At 34.5% G+C, this 14,818-nt stretch overlaps 1 protein-coding gene across 2 annotated transcripts in view; it reads left to right on the top strand.

The window, feature by feature from the left end:
* The window catches only part of PSMD1 (proteasome 26S subunit, non-ATPase 1), an 81,135-nt gene that overhangs the window by 10,128 nt on the left and 56,189 nt on the right, over positions 1–14,818 (top strand). For both annotated transcript variants that reach the window (XM_016134691.2, XM_016134692.2), the window contains 10 exons: positions 836–1,062; positions 2,453–2,516; positions 3,437–3,565; positions 4,699–4,787; positions 5,261–5,339; positions 5,834–6,007; positions 7,560–7,671; positions 8,389–8,585; positions 9,541–9,636; positions 10,662–10,726. In XM_016134691.2, coding sequence (XP_015990177.1) covers positions 836–1,062; positions 2,453–2,516; positions 3,437–3,565; positions 4,699–4,787; positions 5,261–5,339; positions 5,834–6,007; positions 7,560–7,671; positions 8,389–8,585; positions 9,541–9,636; positions 10,662–10,726 — 1,232 coding nt within the window. The remainder of the gene's footprint in view (positions 1–835; positions 1,063–2,452; positions 2,517–3,436; positions 3,566–4,698; positions 4,788–5,260; positions 5,340–5,833; positions 6,008–7,559; positions 7,672–8,388; positions 8,586–9,540; positions 9,637–10,661; positions 10,727–14,818) is intronic.

Raw genomic sequence — 14,818 nt, 5'->3', positions numbered from 1 at the left:
TTTAAATTTTTATACGAAAAACAGTAGTCCTCTGCCCTCTTTGTATTTCAGTTTTATTTCTTAGAGGTAATTTTATTTCTTTTAGTTTTATTCCTTGTCCCTTTAAAAATTTTACATTTAAAAAAATACTAACTATATCAATTAATATATGTCCTTCAATTTACCATTTTTCATGTTCTAACTCATTCTTTACTGTGTAGTGGTCATTCAATGGATGTACTTTGCCTTTCTCTATTATTGGTCATTTGTTTCTATTATTCCTTATTCTTTTTTTGTAATAACTTTGATTATGTGTTCATTTTAAAACTCAGTTATTTGCTACTGAAAGAGAACAATTTTAATTTTTAAAAGGAAAATTCTAACATTATTGTATAATTTTGTTAAAACATATGGTAGAGCATAAGAATAATTAGAGAAATGCTTCAGAATGGTCTTTTTAATACCTCATGGCCCAGCACAATACAATGAATGAATTACCCCTACAGTTTATGGTAAAGCAGAAATTACATGTTAAGGAGCTCTTAAATGTAAATTATGGGTAAGATTTAAAGAAGCCAAGATTTATTCGCCAACCAGTTGTTGAATACTGTTCATTGCCAGGCACATAGGACCTGTGACTATAATTTGTAAGGATTTTCTTCGGAAGGCAGATGTTATTTTCAGGAAAACTATCTCTAGTGCCAGGATCAGAATTGGAGCGCTCAACTAGCTGGTTAGTCTGCCGCAGTTTGCCTATGCTCATATTTTAAGGTTTTCTATATGTTGACTGTCATTCTAAGTATCTCGTAGACAGAGTTTTTGATTGTTATGTAATTATTCTTTATCTGCATTTCAGTGCTTAATTTTCTTAGATGATCCCCAGGCTGTGAGTGATATTTTAGAAAAACTGGTAAAGGAAGACAACCTTCTCATGGCGTATCAGATTTGCTTTGACTTGTACGAAAGTGCTAGCCAGCAGTTTTTGTCATCTGTAATCCAGAATCTTCGAACTGTTGGCACCCCTATTGCTTCTGTGCCTGGATCCACCAATACGGGTACTGTTCCAGGATCAGAGAAGGACAGGTATCAGTATCTTTTTCTGCATCAGAAATAATTGAACAATCTTCTTCATTTTGAGAATAGGTAGAATGTTCATAGTTTGCATATTTTAAGAATAAATTTTGCCATTAGCTTTCAAAGATCGTGAAGTCTTCTTAAGGCTATTTCCTTTTGCACTTTGCTGAGCACATTAAGGAAAACAAGAAATGGACCTCTTCTGGAAAGAAATGGAACTGATATTCCGATGGGGAGGGCCTGCCTGACAGCGTGTATGATACTTAATTAAATAAATTAAAAATCTCAGATGCGGTAGGTGGGCTAGATTTTAGGTACTTGAGTTAGATATTTGGAAATGAGACATTTTCAGGTTTTTGTGCTTTTATTAGAACTATATACATATCAGGTGATACAGCATTAGATTTTATTTTCCTATATTTTGTTACACATTTAAGCCACTTTTTAAAATGTTTAACTTAAGTATGTCTTTGTCGTGCCTGCATTTTTTTCCTTTTAAAGTTGTCCATGTAGTGGTGAAAGTTATCCTCAGAAACATAAAACACGTCATATAAAATTATGTCTTAAAGATGACCTACAAGACTGTACATGGTCTGTCCTCTCCTTACCCCTCACCTCACCTCTCTTTACTTTCTTACCACCTTCAGATCTCACTGGCCATCTTACTGGTCCTCAAAAACACCAAAAACGTTCCTGCCTCAGTAAGGTTTTCTAGAATTTTAGCTTTTAGTATTTGTTTTGTTTCCTCTTGCTTTTTCTTCTGCGGGGTCTCTTGTTCTGTATAAGTTGTGTTTTCTTTGCCATCGTTTTTATTTGTCAATTTCTTTTGAATCCTTTTCAGCTCTTTAATTCTTTTAATTGAATAACAAATACATCATAATTATACAGGTCAGTGAGTTCTGGTAACATAAACACTCATGTAACTATCACCTCTATTATTATCCCAGAGATTTCCCTTGTGCCTTTCGACGTCAAACCCCTGCCCCTGAGACAACCACTGGTTAGTTTTAAAAGTTGTTGGGGCCCCGACTGCTTAACTTCCAGTTGGTCTTGTAGCTGTTGGTGGTGTCTCCACCTGACTGTGTTTGGGTAGTTCAGGGGAGAACCTTGTCACCTAGTTATATTGTATTTATTGTCCATGCATTTTGCTAACCTAGGTAGTTGCTTTGTGTGTTTTTATGAATGTATTTGGAGGAAATTCAATAACTGGTCTGCCTCCATCTTATTAGAATCTTTTCTGTTTCTTGACGGCAATGCTTATGAAGTAATTAAACATTTTCTTCCTTGTAAAATATTTAATTTGAACATGATTTAGATCTACAGTTTGATAACAGGTCACCCACATGTCCTATTCAGAAAAGATTTATCAGATCGGTAACACTGATTCTCTTCATTTTAGTGACTCAATGGAAACAGAAGAGAAGACAGGCAGTGTGCCAGTAGGAAAGACACCAGAAGCTGCGGTAAGTTGAGGTTTTGAAGTTGAGATTGCCATTTAACGTACATTCCCACAGGATATTATAAATTGCTTTAGAGTGTTGCACACTTGTTTTTAAGGATGTTTTAAGGAAGTTTTTAGGTTTGATACCAAAGTTGTTTTATAAAAATTAATTTTCTGTAAAAAGTAAAAGTTTAAAGACTGGTCCCAGAAAGCACTTAACTTAGAAGAAATCAAATCCTTAGCTCCTTACTAAAGAATGAGCTCTGTCCCTGATAACTCTGAATTACCTGTCACAGGGAGAGAAAAATGTGTAGCCTCTGTATAAATGGCCACTTATCCTAGAGAGGGGCATTTTGGTTGTCTTTGTTGCTTTTCAACGTTCGAGGTATGTGGAAGAGTTGAGTAAGTGTTAGAGCATTGGTCTCTTGAACATAAAAGTTTCCTCCACAAGGACTCTTGGTTTTTGTTGCTCAGGTATATAAACTTCAGCCGTTCTTCACCCAGATGGGTAGTTAGTTGTGTTGATGGCTTGGTCATGAGATCATATATGTGTTTACTAAAGGTGCTTTCGGTTTTTCTCAGCTTGGATTAAGGGCTCCTCACCTAAGGTATAAATTGGCTCTGTATAGAATAGTTTTCTTTGCATACCATCAGAAATTAGTTATTTTACAGCTTTTTTTTTTTCTAATATTAAAATATTTTACATTAGCATCAAGTTCAGAATGAATTTCATTCTTCTGTCAAGCTGCTATCATATCTCAGTGGCATTTAATAAATAAATAATTCTTTCTCTAAAATAAGTGATACATGAGTTTTCTAGATCCTATTAAAATATGAGTGTGGTTGTGTGTATGAACTCAGTCTCACGGCTTTGGGGCTGTTAAAGTTGGCTTTGTGGATTGCAGTGATATATGAATTTGCATTCTGTGTTTGTTTTGTCAGACTCCAGAGCCCAAGGACCAGACTTTGAAAATGATTAAAATTTTAAGCGGTGAAATGGCTATTGAGTTACATCTGCAGTTTTTAATACGAAACAATAACACAGATCTCATGATTCTAAAAAATACAAAGGTAGGAAATTAATCTATAAAGAAGGCTTTTTTTCTTATATTTATTTCTTTGTTGAATATAATTATATTTATTTGTTATTGAACACTTTGTTGCATTTATGACAATTTTATTACTGATTAAGGAAGTAAGCTTTTGTAAAAATAACAATGGAAGAAACTTATATTTAACTGTTGAAAAGGGGAGTTAATTGAGCTCCTGTTTTTGTTCTAGTCTCTCATTGGAAAGTTTAGTAGCATTTGGACAGATAGTACAGCCAACATTAATATAGTTTATGTGTCTTTTCCTACTGAACTACAAACTTGAGAGCAGAGGTTCTTACCTTATTATTGTAACCTTTCGAGATATTGATCACAATTGTTCATGTTTTAATTTTTGAACAGGTAATATATTCATCTGCTTCAGAAATGTTTTAATATGAAAATATATAGCATGAAAAATCTTCCTCCTTGTCTCCTTTACCTAGTACCCTTTCCCAAAGTTATTCTTTTTTAAAATCCATATATACTATTCTATTACTAAACATTTGATTGAAGCACATGTAATGTTTCTCTAAACTTTCAGTACAGTTTTTACAAATGGCAAAAAGATAGTTACATAATTTGCATTTATGACAATTATTTGAAACTGACCTTTATAATATAGTCTCATTAAAAATAAACAAAATTGGTGGAGAATATCACTGACATCTTGCTGCTCAAGAACTGCCTCCTGTATAAATTCCCTTAATAAACTCTTGACATAATTCAAAATAAAAATAAATAAATAAACAAAATTACTTTGGTAATTCCTCAGGTTACCCCAACACCTTGGGGACCTCGGGCAAGATGCTGAAGAGAAGTTGCAAGTTAAACTATCCAGAAACTGAAAACTAGAAATCCAACTACATAAATTAACCTACCTAAATCTACTATTAACCTCAACACCAGACATAAAGCTGAATTTGACTTGCTTATTTATATAAACTGGTTAGTTAATCTTTATAGAGAAATATTCAAGATTCATATTTTAAAGATAGTTTGAATTTATTCATGTTTCACCACAAAACAGGGCCTCTGTGAGTTCACATGCTAACTTGTACATGCATGGAATACTTTGCCAATGATAAAAAAAAAAAATTGTATTTGTTTTTGTAGGATGCAGTACGGAATTCTGTATGTCACACAGCAACCGTTATAGCAAACTCTTTTATGCATTGTGGGACTACCAGTGACCAGTTTCTTAGGTAAATATGCGCGAAGGTTTCCACTTTGTTTTAAATCATCTTTAACAGAGACTCTTTGGACATTGTTACATGGATGTGGAAAGCTTCCACTCCCTGCCTTCCAGTCCTGAATTTTAAGTTATATTTTTGATGTTTTATATATTTTTTATTGATTTGCCTGCTTGTTTTAAGATAAAATTAATTTTATTTATTAGTTGACCGAAGTATCGGCTTTGAATGAAATATATTAAGCTCAGAAATTTAGTATAATTTTGCTTTTGTTCATAGTGGAATTATGTATCATTTAAAAAAAAAAGTCTTCAAAATATTAAGAAGAATTCAGGAGGTAAAATAGAATCAGCAATAATTTGAGATTCATAAAATGAAATGATTCGTAATAGTTCAAGGTAAATTTTTAATGCTTTGACTTTAGTGTTATAAAAAACTTCATGGAATTTGTTTCAACGGTATTGCTACATTTTCTCTTCTTACAGAGATAACTTGGAGTGGTTGGCCAGAGCCACGAACTGGGCAAAATTTACAGCTACAGCCAGTTTGGGTGTAATTCATAAGGTAATAGATGCTGATCAGTGTGAGCAAGCATCAGAATAGAGCAATTTTTCTGGGGTTAAGAACAAAAGTTTACTATAATTTATTGACAAGTACATTTTGTTAGGTCAATCCCCTTATAGGGAAGGATAAAGTAAGATATTAAAATATATATATATGTATTTGTTTTTAATAAAAGGTGGAAATCCTTTTCCTATGAAGATTATTTCTTAAAGGACGAAGTAAAATTAGTTATTTGTATAGTGTAAGATGAATGAGAAAATGTTATAAAATGAGGGAAGAAATTGAAGCATTTGTTTCTAAGCAGGATATGATCAGGTATTTTAAAGGCTGTTCTCTCTTTTGAGTGATAAAGTTGTGTAGGAGAGAACCCCACCCACTTCCTCATATTTCAGCAAGTGAACATTCTAGGGAAAAGCAATAATCATAGAAAATGTTAGGTCTTTTTTATCTTATTTTTCTCTTAGTGACACTTTTGTTGTGGCTCCAATTTACAGGGTCATGAGAAGGAAGCATTACAGTTAATGGCAACATATCTTCCCAAGGACACTTCTCCAGGATCAGCCTATCAAGAAGGTGGAGGTCTCTATGCATTAGGTCTCATTCATGCCAATCATGGTGGTGATATAATTGACTATCTGCTTAACCAGCTTAAGAATGCCAGCAACGATGTAAGTGTTAGCATGGGAAACTAAATTTCCATTACTAGAGAGTTCAGGAAAACATTATATTTGCCAAATTGTTTTAGTGAATAGAAATTTTGTGGGATTTAAGAATTCCCAAAACAGTACTGTTCTCATAGAAAATTTTTTTAAAAAGGTAATCTCTTTTCCTTTAAGATTAAATTGTACTTCTTAGTCCTTTAAACCTTGTGACAAGCAAAATAAAGTGCCAGGTATTTGTAAAACACTTTGTATTCCCACACTGTAGAATCTTGCCGTGTTATAACTAAATGTCCTTAGTGATCATTTAGTCTAATCTCACCATTTTACAGGAAGCTAGGGTCCAAAGAAATTGCATATACTCTCTTGGGAGTCAGAATTCTTGCCTGTTTTGATTGTTGATAATTTTTTAAATGTAGAAGTTTTGAAAAAACTTGTAAGTACTCTGTCTTATTTTAAGTAACTTTGGAATAGGATTTTAGACTTGCATTTTTATGTTAGAGTAAACTCTTCAGAAAGCTGTTAGAGTAGCTGAGTGAGCCAGAAAACTGTCCTCGGACTTCAGTGGTTGAGGCCAGCAGGACGATCTGTCTCAGCTAATAAGGCCCCTGTCCATGGGTCGCGTGTTTATCTACACATACCTTTACTTCATTTTTTTCTGGTCTCTGATAAAAATTTTCTTATCAGGCAAAGCTTTTTGGTTGCCAGCAACAAAAACTCTAATTAACCTAAACAAGGAGTTTATTGGAAATAGCTTATAAGTTAAAGGAGAGACTGATGAACCAGTCCCCACAGGGGTTAAGAACCAGGACAGCTCTAGGGATCTAGGTAACAGGAACTAATGGACTTGTCTATTCAGATCCCTACCGTCAGGATAAATGGATTCGAAACACATTTGTTTGTAGGTCATTCCACTTAAAGAAGGAGCATGTGATTGGCCTGTCTTAGGTCATAGGCCCACACTTTGGCTAGAGGAAGGTGGGAGCTTCTTAAATGACCCACCAAGGAGTATTCCCAAGTAAGATTGGGCTGTTGTCACCAGTAAAAGGATACTGTGCATTTAAAGGTGACAGATGACCACTAAAGTGTCCCTCTTCAAGTAAAGACCAACTTTTGCTCTTGACCCCACTTTCTCCCACCTTATTCACAACCACGGTCCATCCATTAGATGCCCTTTCTCCTCTTCAGCCTCCCTCTGTGCTGCCTCCTTCTCCTTATCCCATAAGCATATTCAGGTCTCAGCTGTCCAAAAAAGCTTTCCTTGACACTTGCTTCTTCCCGTAGTTATCTTTCTTATTAACCTTATTGAAAGAGAGCTGTAGTCTCCACTTTCTTTTATTCACTTCTCAACTCACTATTATTTTGCATTAGCAAGCACCATTCTTTTGAAACTGAAATTGCCTAGGTTACCACTGGCCTTCTGAATATCACATTCCTTGCTCAGTCTCACTAGGCCTACTGCTCTATATGTTTAATATCAGAATATATTTTGTAATCAGAATGAAAGCTTGGATTTCAAGTACAGTGTACCAAATCAGTGGAGCCCATGCTTTTCCCCTAGATCGTTCGACACGGTGGCAGTCTAGGCCTTGGTTTGGCTGCCATGGGGACCGCACGCCAGGATGTGTATGATTTGCTGAAAACAAACCTTTATCAGGATGATGCTGTGACAGGTAAGCGATTCTTTCTACAGGCAACAAATTTTCGTGTTAATTAACGTAACTGTAATGTTTATTTTCTACCTATTATAGCCTCTTAAAAACCTAATGGATTTCTATACTTGAAGAGGGTGGGGATCTTTTCCCATTTGTAAAACTCATTAAAATATGTTTTGTAATGAGTAGGCTTTTAAAAATTGTATATCCTTGTGTGTGTCTCTGTATTTTTGATATTTGCAAATAGAAATTTATTAGTGTGATCTACTTTCATCTTAGGGTTATCTATACTGCGTGGTGATAATGTAGAAAAAAATGTCATAATATCTCTTTCGAAATCACTGTAGAATTTGATGGTGCCTTCAGTCAAGATTTAAAAGGAAAATACCTATAAATACAGGAATGTACTTCCACATAAAATACCCTCCTTTTTGCCAGATAGTTTAAAAAAATGCTATAGGAAGCTGATGATTATTTTGATAGTCTATGTTAATAGGTACCACTTCCAATAGGACAGGTTTTATTGACTTTACATGCTAGCTATTTATTTATTTAATATTATGATGATATTGACTAATGAAATCCAGTAAGTTCCAAGTGTACAATTCAACAGTAAGTCATATATATTTTGCATTGTATGTTCACCACCCATAGTTAGATTTCTTTCTGTCACCACATATTTGACCCCTTTTACGACTTTACATACTCTTTAATGTTTTACTTTTTACGCATTAGGGGAAGCAGCTGGCCTGGCCCTAGGTTTGGTTATGCTGGGCTCTAAAAATGCTCAGGCTATTGAGGACATGGTTGGCTACGCACAAGAGACTCAGCATGAGAAGATTCTTCGCGGTCTCGCAGTTGGCATTGCGTTAGTAATGTACGGAAGGATGGAAGAGGCTGATGCTCTCATTGAATCTCTCTGCCGTGATAAGGTGAATTTATCTTCTCTCTGCATTCCCTCACCTTGCCGTTATTTGCCACCATTTACAGAAACACTTACCTTCACTGGAAACTATTTCTGTGCCCTGAAAACCTAGCTACATTTGTTGACAAAATTCACAAGATGTATAAAGCCTAATGGACTTGGAAAAAAAAAAAACACTGATTAGAAGAGGCGATCAGGAGTAATTTGAGAATTTTAAATTTAACGAAGACTTCAATGACTTTCAGATAAGCAGGTCAAGAAAAGTTCAGAAATTTGCAAGTTGATTTTTTAGAAATAATGTTTTTGTAATGATTTCATATTCATTTGAAAAGATAAAGTTCACTTCTATGTTTTTCCATTAAAAAATAGTTCCAATCTCTATACACACTCAACTTGGGTGAGTTTTTGTTTCCATTGCTTTTTGTTTTGTTTTTACAATAGTATTGGTTATGATAGTCAGTGGTAATATTATCCTCTATATTCTCATGAAAAGAACCACTGCTAGAGTTTATTGATAAAACTACTCATGATTTTGCTCAAACATCAGATTCCATGTCTCTTTCATTCGGCACTCGGTGCCCTAGAGCTAAATGATAAATGTAAAAAAACAAGTTAGAATGTGGAATTAGAAGTGAGCTTCTCTGTTGTCCATTTGACAAATGGAAGTTGAGTGTCACAAGGCAATAAGTATTGGTATTGAGTTTGAGTTTATACTTCCTAGAAAGTGTGAGGCAGGAAAGGCATGATGCACACAATACTGAGAATTATAAGCAGTAAACTCCTCCCGTATTAGAGTCTTTTATTTTCCCATTCATTTAGAAATTACTAACCACAAAAGAGTTCTCGAATTCATTATTTCCTAAAACAAACTCTCCTAATGGATGCACCTATGCTTGTTAGACTGTAGAAGTTACTTTTTGCAATGATAAGCTGATGATTGATGTCGAGTTATTCTTTCTTAGGACCCAATTCTTCGAAGGTCTGGAATGTATACTGTAGCCATGGCTTATTGTGGCTCAGGTAACAACAAAGCTATTCGACGCCTGCTACATGTTGCTGTAAGTACTCCGACCTTTCTTGGGGATGGGCTGGAAGGGCAAATTTGCAGGTGGACTCTAAGTGTCTAGGTGAGTGCAGCGCCCACACCACGTGACCACCACCAGTGGTCTCGGGTTTGGATTCTCATTCACAGGACACAATCAGCCATAAGCTAGCACCAGATTCACTCAATTTTTCAGAAGGATTTAGGACAGGACAACAGTATGTCAGTATGAATGAAAGTCCTTAAAGTCATTCAGGTGAGACTTCTGAAACACTATTCCAAGGTACACCCTTATCGTACGGGACAAGACTACATGAGTGTGTGCAGCTGCCCTGGGATTGGGATATCTAATGAACAGTAGGAACCACTTTGTACAGCCTGTAAACTTAACTTTGAGGTACTCCCCGAGGGACGTGCTCTATTCCAAGAGACACATTGCACAGGAAAGTCAATGCCCATGTTTTCCAACAGGCTTTTTCCACTTATTGTCCTAATCCCGATATAGCCTACCAACAATAAATAACGTTGCCTGGTAACACAGCAGGCATTCCATATATGTCTTAACTCAGTAGGTTTCCACTGTTACGGTGCTAGGGAAAGGTAAACCCAAAGTCATCTTCTCTTGCAGAAAGGTTTTAAAACCATCATTAACTCCTCCTTCCCAGAGGTGTTCACATCCCACAGTATTTATTAGTAGTTTATCTTTTATCAAAGCAGAATGTGGTACCTTCTGAACGTCTGTACATTGCTTGGACATAACGTTTTTCGAAAATAATATTGAAGATTTTCATTGTAGCCCAAAACAGCTATAATGCAACAGAAATAGTCTTTAAAAGTAGCCTTAAACATTACCAAGTTTTAAAGGCTTCTAAGCCCTGAAATGAAGAAATTCTCAGATGAGTTCTTCTAAATTGGAGAAAGACATTCTAATAAAGGAATAACATATGAATGAGGTCTAATTTGCATTTGAATGATTTGGGCCTCATCAGTGTAGCAATGGCGTGCAGGTATAATGTAATCATCCTTTACTATTTTTCTTAGGTAAGCGATGTTAATGACGATGTCAGGAGGGCAGCTGTAGAATCACTTGGGTTCATTCTGTTCAGGTAATAATTTCTAACTTCTGATTCTATTTATATTCTATTTTTTTATAGTCATTAACTAAACAAACTAAAATATATGAGGGATAGATCTAGGTCCAGAGTGAGGACCGTTTAACAATTAGATTAATACCGTGCAATTGAAAAAGAACCACACATGTCTTGGGATTATGAGAACCTATTTGAGAAGTAGTAATATAATTATTATTTATCTTTGTGTTTTCATACCATTTCTACTTATTCACTTAATTTTTAAAATCCAAATAATACCTTCAGTATTCCTCTTTCCATCTATAGTGGTGATTCAAATGAGATTCTGTCACTCAGATTTATAGAGTTCTTGAAGCTTTTTAATGAGAGTACAAGGTTTGTTTAAATGGAAAAAGGCGAAACATTTGCAGATTTGAAAAAAACTAGTTTGGACTTGGAGATTCGGAGATGCCTTTGGCAGTATGGCATAGTTTTGATGAAGAGGACATACTGCTTGGGTTGAATTCTGGCTCCATGACTTATTAGCTGAGTCTTTCAGATTGTTACTTAGCGTCCTTGAGCCTCAGATTCCTCATCTGTAAAATGGGTATGATAATAATACCTACTTGAGAAGAGTGATTTTCGACAGCGAAGTGAATTAATATCAAAACCTTTAGGACGGTGTCTGGCAGTGCTATTTCAGTGTGTGTTAGTAGTGGAAGTGGTGATAGTGGTGGTAGGGATAGTAGTACTTTTTCAGTAGTTCTCACTTTCTGCTTAGCTCTGATCTTAATGCTGTTGTGTTTTTGATTTTGTTTTTGTTAGCTAAGGTATTTTATCTTAAAATATAACAGAAAAATTAGAAGTACTTTTAGCTATTTTTGGACATTGCTTGTTATAGCTTTTTTGTGATGAAATTACACAATAAAATACATTTCCAAGGTACGTGTTAGATGAGTCAAGTGTCTCATGTCCTTTAAATTCTAATCTCTTGTATGGATTTTCTACCCCATGTTCTTGTAAGTGAACCTTTGTTACAAAGATTGTAATATAATTCAACAAATATTTATTGGACATTCACTGTGAACTGGTTATGGGATCTTATCCATAATATTTCAGACAGGAAGTTATCCATTTACTACAGGCTGTAAAATATTTTCTTCCTATTGTGGATAAGAACTACTTGATAAAAAAGAGCGAAGCACAGGCTTATATGGCATGCTAATTGGTTTCTCCTTATACCATTCGGTTTTGTTGAATGAGGTTGTTCAACCAAATACAAATGTTCACTGTATTATCCTCTAACCCTGGTTTATCCACCTTGTTCACAAAGACACTCCAGAGCCTTCACTACATCCTAATAACAGCGTTTACACAGACCTAGTTCGGTGCCTCCAAAACAATATGCGATTGGTGGGTTATTGTTTTTCAGTAAGTCCACAGAAGTGTCAAGTGTTCCTTGACTCTTTTTCTAAGATCTGACAAAAACCTACGTATATTGTTTTTTTTTCCCCAGAAAAGATCTACAATAGACTCCACACTTAATTTCTTAAATCTTATTTCTTGAAAAGTATTTTTCTGAAAGTCAGAATATTTAACCACTTACAGTCCTTTTGTACCTTTGTCATTTTCTGTTTTTCCTCAAATTTATCAGTAGCGGTTTCATAACTACATTGACAGGTTCTTTTTCATGTAGGTTATTCATTTCGCTTAGAGATGTGAACTCATTTAAGGCAGTCATTCTTCACCTATTTTGCATTTTTATCAGTCTTCACAACATTTTTATTTTCTTTCATCTAAAAATCCTTCACCTGAGAAAAAAGATGGAAGCAAAATAGAAGTCGAATAGCTCTGGTTCCTTCCTGTAATCTTTGGCATATTATTTTAGCCACACTCTGGTCCTCACCTTTCCATAATTTTTGCTCAAGTTTAGACACAATTGAAAAAAATTTTTTAATATTGCCATCTAAATTAATCTTTAATTCATATTAGGGAGCTAGATAATTTTAGTATGGAAAGTATATCTTCTAGGTATACTCTTAGTAACTTGGCTCATGTAAAGAATCCTACTCATAGTCTCTTTGTTTTGTTTTTTTTCATTGTTAGCTATTAATTCTTCCTATTAGTGACTTTATATTTCATATCATATATATCAGTGGCCTAGTGTGCACATTCATCTACATAGGAATTTAATGGGCTAATTGAAAACTTTTTTTTTCCTTTTTACCTCGACAGGGCTTTGCTCTCTAATGATCAAAATTCATTTCTACCCTTGTGTTTTCTGTAGCTCACACATATGCTAAATTCCCAGTTTCAGCAGCAGATGTCTCCCTGGAGTTGTTTTCGGGCTTTGCTGAGATCTCTACCTAGATAGTCAGATCCAGCTGTGTTGTTCGTGTGCTCGTTAATTCTAAGGGACCATTCTATAAGAAGTAGAATCTGCAAAAGACTTTGGAGATAGTTTTCGCTCAAACTTACGTTACAGATGAAGAAAATTAAATGTAATCAGCTTGTCTCAGGAGCTACAGTTAAAACCAAGTTCTCTACATTTTAGATTAGACCCATTTTCCTGGAGTGAGAAGTTTTAAAGGTGAAAAAAAAAAACTTAGAAATTAACCAATAGTCTCATTTTTAAAAAAGAGAAAATTAAATTCCAAAATGATTAATGAAATTTCCCGTTGTCACAGAGCTAAATGATGGAACTGAAATTCCAGAACAGTTCCCGTGACAGATCAGTGCTTTCTGCACCATTCCCTTCCATCGGAGCGCCGTCTGCCCGGGTGGCCCTAGTAGAACATTTTTTTCTCAAATTTTCTCATTAATTTTAACATTTGGAAAGTTTCTGTCCTGTCTTCTAAGAATAGTAAATGTTTTTTGATATGTCATCATTTACTATCTTTTAGATGTTGCTTTAAAAATAGTACAGACCATTGGCCTTCCTAAAACATGTCTTAATGATTTATTTCTTCATAACTTTTTTAACATCTTTTTAAGTGTACTTATTGGACACAAATACTGCAAACATATCAGTAAACACATATTTGTACTTCAGCAACTAATATGAAATTGTCTTTGTGGGAAATTATATTATTTTTATTCTTAGGATAGTCCAGGGAGTTGTAAAATTTTCACTGTTTTTCTCCTGATACTTGTGGATTGTTTGTTCATGATGTGTCTGATAAAAATAGAAAATTAAAAGCATTCTTGCCTGGTTGAAGTGAACCTAGTATATTTTCGACCTAATAAATAGGTAATTTGGGGGCACATTGTTATCAGTCTACTCAGCAGATTTTATTGTAACATTTCTTTGTACAATACTGTGCGTGGAATTGAAACTCAATTGGAATTTATCAGAATCTAAATTAATTTAACTTGACATTGGAAAGGGAAATAAAGTTAAAAGAAGCATTGGTCTTTACATACTTGTTGAAATAACATTGCTATAATGGTGAACAAGTTGATCTGACATAGACCTTTTTTAAAGTTAGACAATCTTGGAGATTTAGTCATCCTTGCTATATGAATTAAGCTGTTACAGTATGAAACTGAATAATTTTCAATGTATACATTAATATGCTTTCAGATTATAGATAGATTTTGCTAGGTGAGCGATTCTCGATGGAGGTATTTTTTAGGCCACACACACACACAAAAAGAACTAGTTCCTCGAATGTGAAAGTGTTGCATCATTTTCCTTAGAATCTGAAGAAACCCTAGGAATCAACTAGTTACCACCAAATGCATGAATTATCTTTACAATATCTTCATCTACAATTATATATCAATTTGATATATGTCTCTGTATGGGGTTCGGTTTCTGCCTCAGTATCTTTGTGTTATGTTTTAGGTGCTGTAACTTTCTTTGTCTCTTTCATCCTTTTTTCTATACCTTTGTTTTTTCTTCTCTATTAATTAACAATAAATAAGGAATAGAATGAAAGGTTTTTTTCCCAAAAATTATTCTAAAGAGGTACGATCTATTCCCTTTGAAAGTTAGACTAAAAGTGTTCTGAAATAGTAATATGAGTAACATATCAAAGTGGTAAAAATTTTGTTCTTTGTTGTACGTTTTCAGGAATATTTATATTGGAGTTGTATTTCATTTTCTAGAATCTTTGGAAATACTAG

This window comes from Rousettus aegyptiacus, unplaced genomic scaffold, assembly GCF_014176215.1.
Source record: "Rousettus aegyptiacus isolate mRouAeg1 unplaced genomic scaffold, mRouAeg1.p scaffold_m13_p_2, whole genome shotgun sequence".
Taxonomy (NCBI): domain Eukaryota; kingdom Metazoa; phylum Chordata; class Mammalia; order Chiroptera; family Pteropodidae; genus Rousettus; species Rousettus aegyptiacus.
The sequence above is the reverse complement of the archived record's forward strand: the minus strand, read 5'-3'. Positions and strand labels throughout refer to the sequence as shown.